At 38.1% G+C, this 22,127-nt stretch overlaps 2 protein-coding genes across 8 annotated transcripts in view; both read left to right on the top strand.

The window, feature by feature from the left end:
* Positions 1 to 802: 802 nt before the first annotated feature.
* On the top strand, positions 803 to 4,654 carry LOC117420113 (small ribosomal subunit protein mS33-like). 4 transcript variants are annotated; one of them, XM_034033646.3, is made up of 3 exons: positions 803 to 924; positions 1,248 to 1,482; positions 4,227 to 4,654. In XM_034033646.3, the coding sequence occupies exons 2-3, from the start codon at positions 1,268 to 1,270 to the stop codon at positions 4,330 to 4,332; spliced, it is 321 nt and encodes a 106-aa protein (XP_033889537.1). In that variant the 5' UTR covers positions 803 to 924; positions 1,248 to 1,267; the 3' UTR covers positions 4,333 to 4,654. The 4 variants fall into 4 exon arrangements, with proteins under 4 accessions (XP_033889537.1, XP_033889539.1, XP_058842287.1 ...); XM_034033648.3 differs by having other exon boundaries at positions 809 to 897; XM_058986304.1 differs by having other exon boundaries at positions 832 to 914.
* Positions 4,655 to 7,672: 3,018 nt separating this feature from the next.
* Positions 7,673 to 22,127, top strand: part of LOC117419793 (serine/threonine-protein kinase B-raf) — a 51,412-nt gene continuing 36,957 nt past the window's right edge. The window contains exons 1-3 of one of the 4 annotated variants that reach the window (XM_034032908.3): positions 7,673 to 7,949; positions 17,019 to 17,120; positions 20,394 to 20,660. In XM_034032908.3, the coding sequence (XP_033888799.2) occupies positions 7,788 to 7,949; positions 17,019 to 17,120; positions 20,394 to 20,660 (531 nt within the window). In that variant the 5' untranslated portion in view covers positions 7,673 to 7,787. The other 3 variants (XM_034032906.3, XM_058986303.1, XM_058986302.1) reach the window with 3 other exon arrangements.

The following is a 22,127-nucleotide window of genomic DNA, read 5'->3' as shown; positions in this document are numbered from 1 at the left end:
ATTCGCTCGCCGAGTCACAGAACTATCCTTAATGAAATGGACAATTCCACTATGTAATGATATAATGTACCTTAATACATTGTTGATACACTATATTGCACAATTACTCATTTTCTTAGGTAGACAGTGAATGCATCCGGTAGTTTAAATAAACTACTAGAGCAATGTGGCACCCTTTTCCTTTTTTTTCTAGTGTTCTGAAGAGATTGGTTTCGTTTTATTCATTACAATATTGTAAAAACTATAATAAAGTGCTGCACAATAAGATACTGTGTATTCACATAATAAAAAAGCATGCACGTGTGATGTATTCAATTTAACCTGAAACGTCAGTGTAATGGGTATTAAACATAAACAACAAATGTAGAACTTAACGTTCAGTGTCAAGCAGCAAGGCTATACCGGCAAGCTAAAATGAAAGTATGATCTGTGTGCGAAATGTGCATAAAAAGACAATTATATTATGAATATAGGTGCACTTTTACTTAAATGTGTTTGCCCGAATCACGCCTAATGTTATAAAAACGCTTTTCATCATTTTATCATTAATATATTTATTATTTACTTTTTTCAAACCTTTTCATATTTCTGACTTTTTTGCCGGTTCAATATCTTCAATGTAGTTGTTTGGTATACTGCAATCAGGACTAACTAGTACAGATCTGCAGGATTTGCTAGACCGCATTTTAGTCCACTTTATGTGGACTAAGTCACTGGTACGCTGCAATCGACCCACAAAGATTGCCTGGGTACAAAGGCGAACCAAATTCTGCAATGTACTGTAGGATTGTGATACCCGGAACTTTAATACTATGACACCTTAACTGGGGCGGAACCAAAAACAAGAAGGCTCTTGTTTTTATCAGAGCAGATTTAGCGATCGAACCTCTACTACCGGTGAGCTTGAATAAAAGGTCAATTGTTGTGAGTAACGATATTATCTTACTTCTTGCAATATGATTTTAAATATATGATAAAAAAGTAGGATAGTTGTGTCTATTTATTTTAGTCAGAAAAGCATGATAGAGATCGAATGCATAAAAAACGAAGTGGAGAGACACGTGAAAATGTATTGTGATAGTCTCCATTGAAAATACTGGAATTGACATTACAAACAAAAAGGTTAAATATTAAAATCAAAACCAGAAAATATGAGAACGTATTCTTATATAATGACCGCGGCATTATTGTTTCTAACATTATTATTATGTTGTAATGTTGTCTCCTTGTTTATCTGTCCTGCTCAGCTCAGCACGGAGACTCTGAGATGTCGACCCTCTCGAGCTATGCTGTTCGCATGGCTCGCCTGAGCGCACGCATTTTTGGGGATGTTGCACGGCCCACGGATAGCAAGTCGATGAAGGTGGTCGAGCTGTTCAGAGAGCAGCCCATGGCACTGAAGAAGGAGGTGTACGACTGGTATCCACAGCACAAAACTTATTACGCGCTGACCAGGAAACTTCGATTCCTGGGCCTCTTCAGGTAGGAATTAGGGTGTTCATTGAAATAATGATTTGCCAGAGACATGAAGATGAATTAACATTGAGAAACGAATTAAAAAAAAATCTAAACCCATATGGATATTGTGCTGGAGCCCACCTTTTGAGTTTGTTTTCTAGTTAGTGGTTGCTATGATGGCTTATGATAATGTAAGTATACTCATTAATATTTTAAAATATTAAGACATTTCTGAATTTCTATACCATATAACATAATTTTATAAATCACTGTCTTCCAGTAATGTTTTTTTACTGTAGCCTATGTAAAAGTACTGCTGCATGTTACCTGAACATGTGGCTGAGTGATACACCTTATGAATGTAAGAGGAGAATGAAAGGGGGGGAGCATGAACATGTGAACTGCTAGTTTATTTATTCTATTTAATTTCATAAAAGTATAAGACAGGCATTTGATAAATAAAATACATTGTACAGGGAAATTGACAATGTTAAATAACAAACAGATCTGAAGAACTTTGTATTTGCTTACGATTGTAAGTCGCCCTGGATAAGGGCATCTGCTAAGAAATAAATAATAAGAAGAAGAAGAACTGAAAGTAAAATATAAATACATTGAATAGAGGGACTATCAGGTCTCTCTTCTTGAGTTACTGTATATAAAACTGTAAATAGCATTGAAGGAAGATTATACATTGCAGTTAAAGTTGCTGTTTAAATGGATTAAGAAAGATTGCTTTCATTATTTCAAGAGTAGATTGTTTTCTGTCATCGTCTATAGGGTAAATGGTTATTTCTTCAAATTACATATCTTCCATGTGGAAACCAGAACAGTTTGATTGATCATTAATTAAAAAAATTCTCTACAATTGCCACTGGCGGTAAAAGACTGAAATCCTCAGTAATGTGGAATCCCTTTTATTTGCACAGTCTACAAAATGCAGCTTAAATACTTTAATAGCACAATGTCCTTGATGGAGCACATTAAAAGAAGTCCAATGGGTATGGGTACACATTTTCCATAATTACTTAATGTATTTAGTCCTTCCATAGTTAGCTGTGTCGCCAAATGGCCAAAGTCTTTTAAAAAAGTCACTGTACAAACAGCAACCTCCACGCCTTCAGCATGCAGTGTATGAGCTAGCCTGCCTTACCCCAGACAACTGTTTAGGTTTAGTTATGTAGCAAAAACAAAGTGAATATAAAAATAAGGTCAAAAATGTCATTTTAGACACAACATGCTGCTTTTTGTTCTACATTTGATTTAACATTTGTAATGATTATATTATAGGCATTTCTGCCAATGCTTCTACCTAGAAAAAAAAAAAAACTTTTGTATGCATTTATATGTATGCACATTTCTCAATTATTGTTATAGCACTCAATTACAAGTTCCAAGAGCAATAATCTGTATTGATGAGTATATACCGTATTTCTTTGAATTTGACACACTGCCCAAGTACTGAACAAAGGAATGTGACCGAGAAGACAAATAAAAACATTATTGCCCGATTGTCATCCATGACATACAGGCAGCCATTGTCAAAGAAGCAGGGTTCATTGTCTGGGAGATTGAGCCCTCTTTATTACTCCTCCAACTCTGAGGATGAAGACTAGGAGAGATGGGTTATTGTTACAGGCATGTTAATTTACCAATACACAATATGCTTTATCTAATAGATGAGTTTGTAGCATTTCATTGCAAAAAATTGAGTATTCCTTTGTATAAATCGCTCATGTATGCGTAATTGAGGTTGTGTCTTTGTAAATGCATCTTTATTCAAGGGCATCTTAAATTCAAAGGAATACAGTAAATTAGCAAATATCATTGTTTGCTTTTGAGAGATCTAATTTAAATAAATTAGTGCTGTACTTTATCCAAATAACTGATTATTCAATGTATTAATCACTAGAATATTAGATTACAAAAATAAATAATTTGGCACAGCCCTACACTTGCAACATTGCATACCATACATGTCTTTGCCATGATGTAAATGAATATATATATATATATATATATATATATATATATATATATATATATATAATTACACACACAGCATTTGAGAGGCTGCACAAAACATGACAATATGCATGGGTATAATATTAAGCAAGGTGATATAAAACAGGTTTATCTGCTTGAAGGTGCATGTATGTGTGTGTGTGTCTCTCTCACACACACATATATATATATATTATAAATAAAGAAATAAAAAATAATTTGTAACTTAAAAAAAAAAAAAACACACCCTCTGTACAGTCATCCAATATACATTTCAATTGTTTTATTTACAAAAACAAACCAAACAAAAAAAATCCTATGTCTTCTTTTAGACCTAACTAAATCAAGATGGCTTTGCCATGTACCTGCAAACTTACTTCATTCCAGTTATTTCTTCTCACTGCATAGCCTGTACTCCTGTTTGCTCCTCTTCTCTTGGACAAAGAGCTTCAACATCACAGACCTTTTATACCCCACCTATATTTAACAGTCAATTTCATTTGATTACCGACCACCTAGCTACCTTGTAAAAGGTCTAACCCCAGGTGATGCTCTGATTGCTGCAGACCGATGACCTCTACTGGTCAACACACTGGTACTGCAGTCTATTTTACCCACTTCTTTTATAGGGGAATAATGCTTTACTCTGCCATAAGCCAACATACTTCCCTTCAGTTACTTAGCCACTAATATATATATATATATATATATATATATATATATATGTATATATATAATCACACACTTTTTTCTTTTTTAAACAGAGATGAACATGAAGATTTCAAAGAGGAGATGAGGAGACTCAGAAAGCTTCGCGGGAAGGGGAAGCCAAAGAAGGGAGAGGGAAAGAGAGCTATGAAGAAGAAGTAACATGGATATTATATTGGAACTGGGCCCCGAGATGCCTGAGATTCAAATTTGGGGAGATGGACCCTAGAATCGCAGTCATGAGGCAGTGTTGAAATACCACTCTGCATCAATGGCCTAAAAGTGGTTCGATCAAAAGATTCAAGCTTGGTCAAATATGCATCAGAACATTTCTTTGAATTTTCAGTGGCAAAAATGTGTTTGTGTTTGGCATTTATACATTTGTATACCAAAATGGTATTATAAAAGAAAACAGCCCTTCATAAGCCATCAGGTTATATGTAATGTAAAAGCTAACCGCTGAAATAAAATATATTTTACAGCATTGAAGAGTGTTTCATTTGTTTTTTAAATTGGTGGGCTTTTTTGGTGTTTGGTTTCTTCCCTTGAGTTTTCTTTCATTATAACCTGTGCTATATCCTACATTTTGTTCAGCCAAAAAAAAGGAATATTGTATGTAATATTGATCTGAATTTTGAAGTAAGATTCAAAAGCACTGCTTTGTATTGTAACATATTAAAAAGTAAGTACTGCAGCTTGAAACTTTATTTTTTTTTGTTATTAAGCATCCTGTAAGGGGAGCTTGTTTGAGTTTGTCAACCCACCGTCTCTGCACTTACTACTGCTAATATCTCCTAAACCAGGGGTAGGCAACCCTGGTCCTGGAGTGCCACAATCCTGCAGGTTTTGTAGGTATCTCTTAATCATCAATCGCTAAATACTTGGAACACATGGTAATTCTGACCAATTAAGCCAATCATTGAATCAATTAGGGCTTGGGTAAAACAAAAACCAGAAGTGTCTGTGGCACTCCAGGACCAGGGTTGCCTACCCCTGTCCTAAACCATTAAGCTGGCAGCCTCCAATTTTCAGATTTTACGCTACTCTACTCTAATACACTGGTGTATTCTGTGATTATCTTGCTCAAGTTAGATTGTGGGTGTCATTCAAGAAAAATGACTCATTTCCTGTAAGTTTTTTTCCAAACCTGCCACAGTTCCAAAACCTTGTATTTTAAAAATAATTTGGGGTAATGACCTCATAGTTGCAGGATTATAATAACTCTTCTTGCTTAGTGTTGTTGACCATGAAATTGACTTCTGACCTGATATAGCTGCCATATTGATTTCATGTGACTTTTGAAGTTATACTTTGAGTTATTGTCTTATTCTTTATAGTTGGTACAGTTATATTGCATGAGTCTCTCAATTCAACTTCCATTACAGGTGGTGTGCAGTGAATGTTAACTGTTTTCGTTCCACATTGTCTTTAACCTCTAGATGTATCGGTGATCTTTTTCACATTTATAATCATTGAGTGGTTCTGAGTTCCCATGCTCCAATATTTCATTTGAATAATTCTCTGTCACACTCCACCTGGCATTATCGGAGTATGTTAAAACGTCATTGACATCTTCTTTTGAGTGCGGCTCTGACGGCTCGATGAGGCCTGCCTCCCCCATCTCCCCTGGACCTTTTCCGCTGCTTACTGCCGGGCCAGGAGGGGTAGTCGGTGGGTCCGCAGCTTAACTGGTGCTGCGTCCCCCACGTCGATGTCATGCTGCACCAGGCCATTTGGTACAGTTGTAAAGCTGTGCTGAAACTCCAGCACCATCCCAATGATATCCATAGCTGCGGCACCAGACTGTGTTTACAGCTGGTGGAGTGGTGTCTTGGTTGGCAGGTGGCTGCCGTGTAGCTTGGCTGTCAGACTGGTGGGTTGCCGGTCTGTGTTGTTCTGACTGCGGACTGGGGACAGTTGGCGGTGGAGCTCACAGGCGCTGGCTTGCTGTGGAGTCACTGGTGTGGGCCGGTCTGGCTGTGGACAGGAGATGTGTGGCAGTGTAGCTTGCCGGCCTCTGCGGGGTTGGCTTGTTCCCTGTTTTGTCCATCACAAGGGTCAGGCACTTCTGCAGGGATCTGGCGGTGTCATGCTGAGAGATGGGTTTCCAACCCTCACAAGGCTGCCCAGGGTGGTTGGCTGGTTCCCCTTGGAACCGGTGGAGCACCCTCTGTAGGTCCAGCTGGTTCCTGTCTGCCAGAGGAAGTCCACACATTGGGCCGTACCAGCGTCACACTCGACCCAGTGTCCAACAGTGCGGTGCATGGAGACGTGGCAAAAGTCCCCCGCTGTCATCCTCCCCACGACCACAGCTGGGCTCGGCAGGGTGCAGGAGTGTCATCAGCTGCATCTGGGGGGACCTGGGCCCCTCCCCTGGCTGTATGGCTCTACAGTTGGACACCTCCTGGCTGTGGCGGTTGGCCACAGATGGTTCTGCTGGGGTTCTGTAATTGGGCCCACGGCCCCCCACCTATGTGAGCCCAGAGTAATTTACCGGTGTCTGGCTTAGCTTTTAAACCAGTGGTGGAAAAGCTGCTGCCGGGCACTGGGTCTGGGGGGTCCCGAACGTGAAACATCAAGCTGCAGACCGAATCATTCCTGTGCACAGCTGCGGGGTTGTGAACCGTCCAGCACACAATTTGCAAAGTGCACTGCAGTACACAGTTCAACACAGACATACAAAACAAAGTCCTGGCACCAACCCTTTGTTAACTTACAATCAGGGCCATAACCAGAGCTGACATTCTACCGAGATCAAACTTAGGTTTCAAGCTATAGCTGGCAGTATTTATATGACTGCTTGTACTATTCAACCTCTTAATCTATGTTACACAGCAAGCCAACAGAGAAAATTACTTTGTACATGAATCTGTAATCAGCATTTATTATGATGCATAAAAACAACTGAGGACACGACCTCAGTGTCCTCATAGCTAGTGACGGCCATGCTTACAATATAGAAAAATGTAATATATATATATATATATATATATATATATATATATATATATATATAAGAATAATAATTATAAATGTTCAGAGTTTCACTATAAAAAGTTCAATTTTAAACTAGCTTGGATATTTATTTACTAGGCTATTATTATTATTATTATTATTATTATTATTATTATTATTATTATTATGTGTGTGTGTATATATGTACATTTACGTATGTATGCATGTGTGTGTGTATTATTATTTAGTGGGAAGGTGGGTTAATCTTGCATTTACTGTGCACGTTACCAATACACATGTGAATAATAACGAGGTAGACGTTTGGTAAAGCAACTGTTTTGTCGATTGAACTTGCCGCTGCCTTGCCTGCATAACACAACACCTGTTACTTTACTCCGACTTTATCCCCAACCTAACCTAACCCTAAACGATGCAGATTTAATTTAGCAAGCACAAGATTAGTAAATCAGGAAAACATTGTGGCTGATAAAACACATTTGGTGATAAATAAATAAAATACTTAATCGCTGCGTGCTACCCCAAATCCTAACCCTGTATACCCCTGAGCTCAGTCAGTCCGAAGGAGGTCTCTCTCTGTCTCCCCCTCCCGTTTCTGCTTTTTTCTTTTCTGTATTATTCTCCTCAGTTTCTCGCAGTTTAAAATGGCGGCGTTGAGTAGCGCCGAGTCCCCACCGCCCGTCTTCAACGGAGACGCCATGGACCGGGACCCGGACCGGGGACGGGGGCTGACCGAACTGGGGACAGGGCTTGAATCCATTGGCTCTGGGGGGATCCCTGGGGGAAACCAGGACATCCCGGAGGAGGTATGCGCTGGGAGACAGAATAGAGGGGTGCAGGAGCAGTCGGGATCTGAGCGCAGCTTGCTCAATGTAAATCTGCAGGAAACACCGGCTGTAAATATGGATCTTGGGGGGGAATGCAATGCAGGGAGCAAAATGATGCACAAAGATGCAATTTCACCTCTTGCAATTGTGTGTTTACAGGAAATCCAGATTTATATAGACAACATGTGTTTTGAAAACGTTGTTGTTATTACCTTCGCCTTTTTTTCATACTACTTCGCAGTTTAATGTTTATTAGTAAATAGGAGGCCTGCAGATTTTTTTTTTTTTTTTTTTTTTTGCATAGCTTGCTGCAGTTTTTCTGACACGGGGTTATTTTGTGTCAAAGTTTAAATACATTTTTTATAATGCACGAAATCATTTTTCGTGTTTTTTTTATTTTATTTATTTGCATTTAATAATAATGACGTCGGAATTTTCTACAGATAGATTATTTTAATTTGCTGTGATTCTGGGTTGTCAATGTTTATATTCTGTGTGTCTCATTATACATAAAAACAGATTTTTGTTTAAAGCAGTCTGGGTCTTTGTACACGTAACAATTTGGAAAAGTGTAGAATTGTTTTACTCTTTATGTATGGTTGCTCTGTATTATTTATATGGCCTTTTGAAATATTAATAACACGGTCCGGCAGAATAATGCATAATTATTACGGTGTGTATTCAATTTGTGTTCGTGGTGGCTGTAGGGAATTTTCTTCTTGTCTTCTTTTTTTTTTGATCCGGGGAGGTTAGTCTGATTCGTAAGAAAGGGGATTTTTGTTGAGAAATGTGACATCACAATTTTTACTTTTTGAAAGAAATTGTTTTCAGGTACTTTAGTTTGTAGTTGTCCCAATACTACTGCGACTTCTACGACTACTAAATTTGAGGTGGAATGTTGATTATGACATCACAATAGTAACCAAAGGCAACACAACGTATGCAAAGCCCGTTCATTTTATTTATTTATTTATTTATTTATTTATTTATTATTTATTTATTTTTATTTTTTTACAGGAAGATAATTTCTGTTTTACTTGCTTCCTGAAATTTAGACCAGTCAAGCATGTTAAAAGGACTACTATTAATAATACTAATAATTGCGGTGGTAGGTTTAAATGTATTAAAATATTAACAAGTGTGTTAACAAATGAGTTATATGTGGTCATGTATAATTGTAAAGAGTTAAACTTGGTTATTTATGTTGTGCGAAGGAGTTTGCAGTAAATGAGCATTGGGCTGTCCGGATTTGAATAGGAGTACAATATTTGCATTTACAGCAAGTATCCACTTTTTAACCTGCTGGCATGGTGCAGAACTGTAGTCAGAATATTGAATGGAACTTCAAGTTTAGGGACTGATGCACACACAACAGTAACTGGGTGTTTGGATTGATTCAGCAAAACTATTTATAGCTTCTTAAAAATGATACTTTTCTGAGGAAATTGACACCAGGAAGATTGGTTTAAAAAGTAGTTTTGATGCCGTGAAAGCCCACGTTTAATATTTCAGACACACAGTATAGGTGGTTTCTGTGCTATGTTGTCAGTATAACAAAAACCCCAGTGAGGGGCAGTAAAGGGGTGGGGGAGCTTGTCTCTGCAGCTGAAACAGCTTTTGGTGAATGTAAACCAGCAAACTTCTGCTTACTGATTAAGTAGAGTGGACAATGCGCTAAAAACCATGGAAGAATGTACGTAGTAAGCAGGCACCAGTACAATTTAATTTTGTTTTGAGAATGATGTTCTGTTTTAATTATTAATTTCAAAATTTCAATATTTAATTTAGCAATCTTAAGTCAACTTGTATATTTATTAAGACACAGTGCCCCATAATATTGTTCAGTTTTACACTGAAGGGCTTGGTACTTAGATACTTAAGTAGAAACATGGTTGATTATCCAGTTTATTTACATTCCTTAAACTAAGTCTGTGGCACACAAGCTTCCTCTAACTTGAAGTTTCCTTGGCACCATCTCACTCTTTTAGCCAAACATACCTGCTTCTCTCATGAACTAACAGTTTAAAGCAAAAGCCTAGCATACAGCACTGATTTAATATAGCATTGGGATCAAAAGATCAAGAGGAGCAGCTTGTTACTGGTGCTTCCATCCAAGTTTCTCTGGATTGAACCTTTGGCCCAAATGTTGATCAAATGTTTCTTCATCCCTGCTGCAATCTGCTCATTGTGTGGCTCATGGAACAAAAATATGGCTAAACAAAATAAACAGAAATGTTCCTTGTGAAACCTTCACGCAGGCATGGCTGTTTTGTTTATTATTATTATATTATTTGGTTAACCAGGGTGTGAGCCTGGTACGTGGCTTCACAGTATGCGGGTAACCAGGACCCGGGTCCTGACCCGGGTACAAGTGCCAGTATGAAAGGGGCTTTAGACTATCTTACTGTTACCATTAGATTAGTGCTAATCAGGGTCTGTGAAAACCAGCAGTCATCAAATATTATAGTAAGATTGAAGATGATGTTTGGGGACAAAAGCTGTTGTTGTTTTCCACCGTTGTGCAGTAGTTGCTTTATAAATGCGATTTATATATATACTCTGTATTTGTATAGTTTTTCCCACAACAGGAGCTCAATGGAACGTGGATTTAAGTAGTAATTTTTCTTCTGAAAAATCTTTAATATATTCTGTTTTTTTAATTTTATAATTGTAATTCTGGAAGATGAGACGACGGTTTACCGTAACCCGTTAACTTCAGATTTAGCGACTGCTGAACATCAGCATGGTAGTTTTAAAAGCAGGACTGTGTGTAGAGAAAGTATTATCCACCCCTTTTGAAAAACATATAGCCTGTCCGAAAAGGTACAGCTTTAAGACCTACAGATGACGTTTCTGGCTTTACATGCAGTGTGGTTATGAAGTTAATTGACAACTAAACGGTGAGGTGGTATAATTCGTTACACAATCCATTCACTGTTCAATGGGATTTCCATTTGTTTCAGTTATAGTATCACTTCTTGGCGTGATGTTTTAAACCCCCAGAGTATTGTCACTGCAAGGGCCTCGTGGCATGCAGGATTTTCTTAAGGCTGTAGTTACTTTGTAACTGTTGTTGGCACAATAATCATGCAAGGGTTATGTGACGCTCCAAGGTCACTAACCTCCCCGTCGGTGCACGAATAAATGTATTTTATATGGTGCAGAATGATGAAAGTTTAATGCAACTTTATTTAAATTGGGGAAACATAGCGACCACTATCTAAGTTGTGTGGAGCACATCATGTGGCAACTACCAGATATTAGTGCTCTCTGACCATTGGTGGTTTGACCATTGATGATGATGTTTAGTAACTTTATAACCACTCAGTATACAGAATGTACAGCAGTATTTAAACGTATTAGGCAGTTCACATCGCACAGCTGGTCTGTTTGGGATCACATGTGCAATGATACAAAGTTGGTCCAGCATTTTATATTGTTGACTGTAAAGCAGTTGGTAAAGATTTCATACCAGTTTGAGGAGGTATGCTTGTACTATATGCCACACTTACATTTTACAAACATCTACAATTGCTAACTGTCATGAAGCTTGGTTATGACCTTCATTAGCATAGGCTGTTGAGTGCTGATTATAATCTGGGGTTGTATGGCGTTCGTTACAGTTCGTTATTATGGTGCACCTAATGTGGTCGCATATATGCAGCAAAAAAAAAGGTTTTGTGCGATGAATGTGTTCACAACCTGAAAAACTGATTTAGAGGGGCTCCCAAGTGGCGCATCCAGTAAAGGCGCTCTGCGTGGAGCGCAGGATGTGCCCTATAGCCTGGAGATCGCAAGTTCGAATCCAAGCTATGTCACAGCCGACCATGACCGGGAGTTCCTAGGGGGCGGCGCACAATTGGCCGAGCGCTGCCCGGGTAGGGAGGGCTTAGGTCGGCAGGGGAATCTGCGGCTCACTGCGCTTCAGTGACCCCTGTGGCTGATAGGGCGCCTGTGGTTCAGCAGTGGAGCCGCCAGATCTGTGTTGTCCTCCGGGACTATAGGTCTGGTGGCATCGCTGTGGAAAAATGACAGCTTGGCAGGAGCATGTTTCGGAGGACGCGTGTTCCAGCCTCCGTTTCCCAAGTCGGCAGGGGGGTTGCGAGCGGTGAGCCGAGGATACAGATAATAATTGGGCATGCTAAATTAGGGAGAAAACTGGGGTAAAAAAAATTGGCGACGATTAATTAAAAAACTTTTTACCAGAAAGTGCAACAATGTGCATTTTGATCAGTGTTGAGTACTCATGGTTTGCTAGGCTGTTATAACCTTAGAACCTAAAGTAAAACCCCCCAAAAACTAAAAATGTTGCCGTTTCTTTTTAGTTTCTTACCCCATATCTAGTCAAGATCGACAAGCTTATATTTTGTGCACAGTACTGGAAGTCGTACAAATGTTGATAAATAAAACATGTCTTCAGGTAACTGAATTAAATGAATAAATGTGTATTAATAATACAAGCACATTTTTGTTTATGCATCTATTTATAGTACCACAGTACCATGTTATATATATATATATATATATATATATATTTATATATATATATATATTATATATATACAGTGCCTTGCAAAAGTATTCAGACCCCTGACCAATTCTCTCATATTTCTGAATTACAAATGGTACATTGAAATTTTGTTCTGTTTGATATTTTATTTTAAAACACTGAAACTCAAAATCAGTTATTGTAATGTGACATTGGTTTTATGTTGGGAAATATTTGCCTTTTATATTGCATATAAAAAACTATATATATTTTACTGCATCATCATTTACACTGGTGTTGCTTTAAAATAAGCTGCTTTCAGTAGACTTAACAGCTGTTCATCACTGTGAGACAGAGCACTCTCCATTGCTTTTGCCATTGCCTGACGTGAAGTTTTTGCATGCAGCAGAAGAAAAAGGTGCTTTTCTTTTTAACCAGCGCTCCATTTCTTTTTTTAACTCTTTACACTCAGCCCTATTTCCGCCTGTTTTTCACGGTTTTCATTTATGTTTGTTTAACTACTGGATAGTTTGTACTGCATGCATGTAACATAGCAAACGAAAGGCCACAAAATCTCCTTTCTTATTATGTTAGTTGCAACAGGATCAGGCATACTATATGTTGTAGAAATGAGATGAGAATATATTAAAAAAAAAAAAAAAAAATCATGTTTGGTCACTGATTATATATATATATATATATATATATATATATATATATATATATATATATATATATATATATATATTGTAATCATAGATGGCTCAAACAAAAAAAAAAACCCCGAACCATTGAACCTCAATATGAAATGAATATGGGGGACAGGGTACGGGGGGGAGCTGAGCTTCTAAGCTATCCAACGATACCGCCACTTTCAGTCTAGCTGCTACAATGACGGAGCAGTAGACTCAAAATGAAACCTAAGCTGTGAACTGTGTCACATGATGAGAGGCTTAACTTCAGGCGATCGTAGTTCCGGCTAGGAGTGCCGCATACACACACTGAATACGTCTTTGGAAAGCCCCGAGTCTGTTCTTTTATACAAGCGGTAGATGGGTAGGTGGCTTTTACGGTGCGTGATTAATATGTGTGTAACCTTTGGTGCACTGGCGCCCCAAAATGAATGGGGCTGAGTTTTTAGGGTTAATGTGAAAGTCAGCGCTTGTAAAACAACACCTAGATAGACTTAATAACGTCTTTTTTTTTTTTTTTTTTTTCAAAACTGTTTACTCAGTTTCTATAATCCTTAAAGATACTGCAGCTGACTTAGGCAAAACAAATCTTTATTTAACATTCACTGTTCCAAGCAGGTTATCAGTGGCATTTTTTATTTTTTTTGTAAACAACCATGTTGATTAATTAAATATTATTATTATTATTATTATTATTATTATTATTAATTTTATTATTATTTATTTCTTAGCAGACGCCTTTATCCAGGGCGACTTAGTCGTAAACGAAAATGCATTTCAAGAATCACAGAACAAGTATTAGCCTAAGATAAAATACAGTGACTTTGGTTCTAGCGTTCTAGCAAGTACAAGTATAACAAAATACGATTCAATAACAGAGCAGATAGCAGTGTCAGTGATAGTTACATCAGGATATAATTAAATACAAAATACTACAGATTAAATGACACTTGACAGATTACAGTACTCTAAAGTACATGTTTAAATGCAGTAAAATAGGGAGTAGATAAGAGCAGGTAAAGCGCATTTAAGGAAGAGTGATAAGTGTCCAGAGGGAAAAGAGGAGTTCTAAGGTGCTGTCTGAAGAGGTGAGTCTTGAGGAGGTGCTGGAAGATGGTCAGGGACTGGGCAGTCCTGACATCTGTAGGAAGGTCATTCCACCACTGCGGGGCGAGGGTGGAGAAGGAGCGGGCTCTGGGGGCAGGGGAGCGTAGAGGAGGTAGAGCCAATCTTCTAGTGCAGGAGGAGCAGAGAGATCGAATGGGGGGGTAGGTAGAGATGAGGGTCTGAAGGTAGCTGGGTGCAGTCTGGTCAAGGCATCTGTAGGCGAGTACAAGAGTTGAACTGGATGCGAGCAGTGGTCGGGAGCCAGTGGAGTGAGCGGAGCAGTGGAGTTGCGTGGGAGAAGCGAGGCAGAGAGAACACCAGGCGATAAGGAAACATTTTCTTCTTGTGACAGAAGTTCGTCAGCTTTGCCAAGGGTTTTAGAATATTGGCTGTGTCTTCAGCAATGATCCAATGTTCAGAAGTCAGATCAAGATTTCTCTGATTAGCTTTTTTGGTCATATTTGGATCCGATAAAACCGCTTTTCACATGAAAAAAGTGGAGTGCCATCTTGTTGGTATGTCTTGAGTCAACATTCTGTTGCTGTTGTTTCACTTTGAGCAGCAGTTGCTGTAGCACTCATTTTACAATGCCCTACAAGCCGTCTTGCAGCAGCAACAGTTCGAGAGATGGGGTCTATCTGTATTGCTGAATTCAAACAAAGTTGCAGTGTATGTCCTGCACATCCGACCCCATACGTCTTTTCCCAAGGCTCCTCAGCTTGCAGTAGTTCAGTGCATAGCACCATGTTGGCTGCATTGTCATGAGCCACTGCTTGGCATTTTCTTGCTGGGATCTCATAGGCATCGACCACATCGCTTAACCTCTCTCTAATATTAGCTGCAGTGTGAGTTTCAGCCAACTCCTTTGTTTTAAGCATGTATGTCTCAAGCCTCCAGTCCTCTGCGATCAGATGGCACGTTACCGTCAAATATGCTTCCATTTTGAATGACGTCCATATATCTATTTTTTTATTATTATTTATTTATTTTTTATTATTTTTTAATTCACTGCAGTGTCACGGGTGAAGTGTCGTATTTCGCGGAATGTGCAGGGAACTATTTTATAAATTATGTGTACAAATTATTATAATTTATTATAACAGCAAATAGAGAGAGAAATGCGTATTCAAGCACTTTACAATTGCTTGTGAAACGATGTTGTAATTAACAGCCTCTGGGTAAAGTGTATCTGCAAGTTCAGATTTCAGTTCTACCTCAGATACATGTTCACCATTTAGGCCTTGTAAACAAATACAATGTGTAACACACATACTGATCTTGGGCATCAGTCGACTCATCAAGCAACCAGACTGTTTTACCAATTCCATAATCTCCTGCTTGTGATACTCGGCTGGGCTGATGAAGGAATCGCTCCACCGTTTACTACACTCAGTCTAAAGAATTTACGTAACTTTTGGTTGTCCAATTTTTCAAGAGGGATATTTGCGCAAACAAATGCCTCTGTCAGGTCAAAATTTAATGTGTTTCGTGCTTCACGGTTTTCAGAGGACTTTTGGAACATGGAAGTCACCGTTTTTTGTTTCTTTACAAGTAAAGCAGTCGCAGTACTGCTCTGGATTTCCGCCTTTCTCTTCCGGTGAATACTTGAATCTAAATGCCTGTCGACAGACAATTTTCGGTAGTGATCTACAGTGACATTGCAGGACGTACAGAAGAGCTTGCCTCCATCACTGTGTAAAACTCCTGCTGGATATTGCTTTACGAGATCTGCAGCAGACACATTTTTAGCCTTTTTAAAGACATCCATTTTCTTATTTACGGTGTGTAGTATTTTAATTTCCCGCCTAGATTACATATAGTCACATGACATAATCACTGCACAGCACTATGTGTATGGCGAATAGTACATGCAGGCTCACAGCAGAGCTGTACAGTTTCATTAAAGTATTTTTTTTTGTATGAAGTACAAATAATTATGACATTTTTATTTCTTAAGAATATAGAAAAAATCACGGTATTGGGCTAATTTCACGATTTCCGCGCAGTCCGTGAAATCGCAATTTACACCGGGCCTTAATTATAAATCATAAATGAAGATTGTACTCTGGAACTACAGTACTGTTAAACATAGTTCCTTGGCACAGCTGTAAATATAAAATTAGAGCTAGCAGTATTGTGAAAATGTACTGTAAATCACCATGACCTACATCCATTGTAAATTTAAAACAATTAAGGCACTAAATCTACTTGAATAGATTACACATTTAAACTATCAGACACATTTTCGTTGAAAAAGGTTGTAGACATCATTTAAAATTTTGTATTTAAGATTTTACATTAATTTACAATACTCAATTACAGTGGCTAACAGCGCAGCAAGATGCTCTAAATAGTTACACTTTTGGAAAAAATAATTGTTTAAACTTTTACAGCCTAAAACTAAAAATTGTAAGTTTGGCATACATTAGATGGACTGATTCTGCTACAGTAGTGGCAAGAGCATGTATAAGCTACATAGGCCGAATCAGACAGCTGTAGTGGCAAACAGGTGTTAATTAAAACTCTGTTACATTAGCAATGTCTGATGTAGCTGTGGCTTGCATACAAAAAGTGCACAGAAGAATATAGTAAATGGACAGCTTTAATACAGGCTATCTGTGGCAAACAGGGCCTTAGGGGCTGGTAATCGAGGGTGAATGGATCATTATTTTCTCAGTAACCTACAGTACAATGGCTGCGTGTGTGTGTGTGTGTGTTTTTCATACTGTTAAGTAATAGCACTTTGTTGTTCTTATGCAGGTGTGGAATATCAAGCAGATGATTAAACTGACGCAGGAACACATAGAAGCTCTGCTGGATAAATTCGGGGGCGAACACAACCCTCCATCAATATACCTTGAGGTGAGTTAAAAGCAGTGATACTTAACTCTGGCCCTTGAGATCTATTCCAGTCCTGGTCTGTATTCCAACCAGGTCCTAAATTTAGTTAATTGCCTCTTAACAGCTTCAATTAACTACATTAGAACATGCTTGGAGTAAAAACCTGGACTGGATTAGATCTCGGGGTCCAGAGTTGAGTACCACTTTTCTACAGAGGTATGAATTGTCTTCACAGTGGCGGGTCCAAACCCTGAAAAACCTGTCCCTGTTCTAACACGGACCTATTTCTATATATGTTTTATAAATTGTATATAGTGATGTTATTAAGGGGTTAATTATTAAGGCTGGGGCGATGCCTAATTTTACACCATCAATGTATATCGTTTTCCAAAAAAGCAAATGCATCGATTCATCGATGTTATGAAAGGGTAAAAAAAAGACATCAATAATGCATGTGGAGCTGTGGATTAATGTGCAGCATTGCTAGTAAAGGTTTAAAAATTATACTGGATTTAAATTACATTAGTTTGTGCATATAGTAACAAAAAAAAAATAACATGTAATAATTTTATTACCTTATCCGTGTTGATTTGTGCCAATTGATGGTCAAAGCAAAACCCTTATATTTAAAAAAAAAAAAAAAAAAAAAAGAAAAAAGTTCTTTAAATCCAGTCAGTTAAACAACCAATCCAGAGAATAACATATCTAATTTGCAAAAAGTAATCACTGTCCACAGCAGTTCAGTAAATTGGTCCATGGCTTATATATTACTTGGACCGTCTTTCGGCAAGGCATTTGGTAGCCTGGTGCAAGATTTGTAACCAGTTTTCGAAATGCAGCTCCCTCAACAATATTTACAGGCCTTCATAGATCTTGCATCACTACATTCCCAACCATTCCTGTAATCTGCTTTGTTGTCTCGCTATTCTGATCTATTTTTAAAAAAAAAAAAAATTTTTAAAAGAAGCAACAGGTGGTACATGTTTATTTTTATCACTGTCAGATTTTGTTTGGAGTTTTGTAGAGTTCCATCTCATTAAATGGTCACGCAAATTAGTTGTGTTACCAGAGTATCCCAGACACTTATCGCATAGGATGCACTTTACTGTCTTGCTGTCTTCTGTTTTAGAAAATATTTAGGAGAAGGTCAGCTTACGAAGGTCGCACACAGATTCAGTGTTTCAGACCTGAGGCGAGCAGAGGAAACCGTGATGAAATCCAAGAAATTATGGCGATTCCAAAAAAATAAATACAAAAATAAAAAACTTCCCTTTGCTTAAAACCTTTACACAGAAACGATGCACAGGCTTGACTAATAATGAGGTTCAAACGATACGATGGATCAATGCATCGCCTTTGCCTTATTAATTATTCACACTTACATGGATTTAGGAGACGGTGATTTATTTTTTTCATGATGTATGATTTAGTATATTGTATTAAAGCACGCTGTATACTATAAGAATGATGAGGTGCAAAGAAGGTAGTGTGAGTGAACTCGTTCCAAGATTAAATTTGACCTGGTTTAAAAATCAGTAAAACCCTCAAACCTGCGGGGTTCAACGTTAACCATGGCCCGGTGGCTCATTAACCATAGCCTGGCGGCCCGGGGCCGGTACAGATCCCAGTTTGACCTGTAGCTATGAAGCACCACAGGCCAACATTTTTTAACTGCATAATATATACCGAGCATCAAAAGAAACTTATCACTATTATAACACATTTATTTTAAAAAACATTGACAAAATGTTTTTGGTTTCTTTTTAATCACTCGATCATTCAATGTGTGCATGTTAAATGGATGAAGTAATGCAATAACGTATCTTGAAAGGCTACTCTTAGCCACTGTTAAGAGACACTCTTCAGTTAATGTACACAAACATACGGAAATGAAAAAACATGATTTGAAAAATAAATATATATATATATATATATATATTGGGCCAGATAAAATTGAATTTAAAAATCTAAACGTAAAATCTAATGCTGTGGGAAGAGGATTGCCCATTCCTTGGTAGACAGTGGATCCATAACTGTCACGTAAAACCCCCTTCTTATATATACCACTTTAGCGACACTGCATGTTGATGCAGGGCCTTTACATTTTCATGTTGAGATCCAGACCTATATATGAGTAGCTCGGGACATATTGTGAGATTACTGTTTCCAAGGAGATCAAAACTGAGATTATTATTAGTTCACCCTCTGCTTTTTACTATATAAGGTATTCAAGGTCTCTTTGTTACATTGGAAAACACTCTAAACTGACAAGGACTTGTCCTGGGCACTAAGAAGGGCACCTAGCTGAATGAATTGAAGGGCACATCTGGTCAATAATGGCATATTGGAGCTGCCAAAAATCGCATGTTGCTGGCTGCCTCGTAGCCTGATTTCTTTAAATTATACCAGAGTTAGCGTGCTGTTTCCAGTGGCATTACTCGGTTGGGATGTGTTGTGCTCTGTCTAATCTTGTGCTGTACATTCTAATAACATGTGCTGTGTTGTCTGGTCCAGAGTTGGGTTTAGTTGAATCACACCAGCTGTTCAACAGTATGTAATCACACTTGTCTGTCTGATACAATTTACAGTTACCCTATAAAAACCTGCATTGCACAACAGTAAGGCAAAAATACTCCGGCAAACAGAGCAGACTTCGTTTCAGTTTCTGAATGAACTCTGCAACATTTATGCCTTTTTTGGATTTTAATTCCATAGTACCGGGGCTACAACGAGTCATTAAGTAAATCTTACCCTGTCTTAAGTGTTTATAAAATAATCACAATTGTTTTAAATAATTGAGATAATCTCCTGTTGCTGTGATTACTTAAAAAAAATACTTTAGCCTTGTTTCCCATATTGTGTGTCTGTCTGTCTGTCTGTCTGTCACTGTCTGTGTTTTAAAACCAATAATTTAATATAAGCATTGTACCTAACGCTGTATACAAATAGAGTATGCATATACCCAGCAATAGCATACGCAACTGTATAGTGGGACAGAATTATATTTCTAAACAGGAAAAGGCAGTATTCTTTAATTCATTGATAGTGTCAGAGTCTGGGGATATTAGGAGATGCCTGCCTCTGTCACACTTGCATTGTTACATGTAATTTATGTACAGCAGTATGTCATGGAGATATCGATGGCTCCAAGTTTCTATTTACTGCTTTGTGTGATTGTTTATATGATGCGTGTATCTGGTCTAATCATGCATTCTATCCTGTGCTCAATCTAGTTTTGCATATTGTGAGCTGTCTTGTGTAATGTAACATGGTTTGTGCTCTTCTCGTTTGCAGGCTTATGAGGAGTACACAAGTAAGCTTGACGCCCTGCAGCAGCGCGAGCAGCAGCTATTGGAGTCCATGGGAAATGGCACCGACTTCCCCAGCCCCACCCTCACCCCCACCCTCATTGATGCCAAGCTAGCAGGGGCGGCATGCTTCCCTGTGGCACCCAACACCCTCGCTGTCCTGCAGACCCCCTCCGACGGAGCCTGGAATAACCCCAAATCACCGCAGAAACCTATAGTTCGTGTCTTTTTGCCCAACAAGCAGAGAACCGTGGTGAGTTGAAGTTTGAAGAGTAAATTATTATAACTTTGACTTTTTATGGTGGTTGCTCTGATATTTAATAGTCTTCCTCATTCCATTCAAATCATGAGTATGACCTCACAACTCTGTCAGGCCCTCCCACGCTCTGTCTTTAAAAATGGAGTGTAGGTGGAGCTATGAAGGGACACATTACAGAGCGCGAAATAACTGATGGCACCGGCGGCAATTGCCACAGTGCCCAAGCCACTTGCCACAATGCATCTCAAATTTAAAAAGGCTTACGGCAAAAGTTGCCTGTATGCCCCCCCCCGTCATTGCCACCGGTGTCCATCAGCATCAGCACATCTGATCAATAACCCATTCACAAACTTGCTCAGCGTCAGCTGGCCTGTTTTGACACAATTCAATAGATTTCTGTCTAATCTCCTGCTGCGAGAAAATGACTCATTATCATAATATATTATGCCATTCTTTTTACTGTGCACCTCCCAGCACTAAGTCACGACACAGATGTGTTGTATCATTGGTTAATGAAGTGCAAACAGAGGGAGGGACGCTGTTATACTGAACTCAACATGACCACGCCTCCAGGAATTTTCAGTCACACTGGCAGTGTCACTGTGATTTTTCCGTCTGTGAGCACCATGTTTAATCTAAAAAACATTTAAAAAGAGGAGGAAGAAGAGCTGTCTATAGAGGCAGCGAAGTGTTCTAGGATTTACCTAATGTTCAGGTAAGAAATGGGTGCACAACAATTTGTCCCCGACAATAATAATAATAATAATATTATTAATGTGAACTTACATTAAGTATTGCAGAAATTGGTTGTGCCTTCATATGTTAAGAGCCATTTGAATCATTTAGGTATTTCACAAAAAAATATAAAAACAGGCCATTTCTTTAGCAGCTGCAAATTAATTTATTTTCGATGCTTCACTGTCCGCTATTTCACATACACGTGAATATCCTTCAAATAATGTATATTTAAATTTCCTTTTTTAATTAACAGCTTAGTTAGTAAACCATATACCACATTACATAATCGCATATTATTATTATTATTATTATTATTATTATTATTATTATTATTATTATTATTATTATTATTATTTATTTCTTAGCAGACGCCCTTATCCAGGGCGACTTACAATTGTTACAAGATCACATTATACATTATTTCACATTATACAGATATCACATTATACATTATTTCACATTATACAGATATCACATTATTTTTACATACAGAGCCCTAACCACTACTCCACACTGCTGCCCATATTCTATGATCATATATAGTATAATGATTGTATGCTTAAAATTGCAGTACTTTAAAATGCAACGGATAACGCCTTTAATGTCTTCAGTGTATATACATTGCTAATTTTATATAGAAATTTCAATGTCTCTTGCTGTTTTGTAATTCGGTGTTATTCCCCCCCCCCCCCCCCCCCCCCAAAACACCAATGCTAAAAATGA

The sequence above is a fragment of the Acipenser ruthenus genome, chromosome 14 (genome assembly GCF_902713425.1).
Source record: "Acipenser ruthenus chromosome 14, fAciRut3.2 maternal haplotype, whole genome shotgun sequence".
In the NCBI taxonomy this organism is placed as follows: Eukaryota; Metazoa; Chordata; class Actinopteri; order Acipenseriformes; family Acipenseridae; genus Acipenser; species Acipenser ruthenus.
The sequence above is the reverse complement of the archived record's forward strand: the minus strand, read 5'-3'. Positions and strand labels throughout refer to the sequence as shown.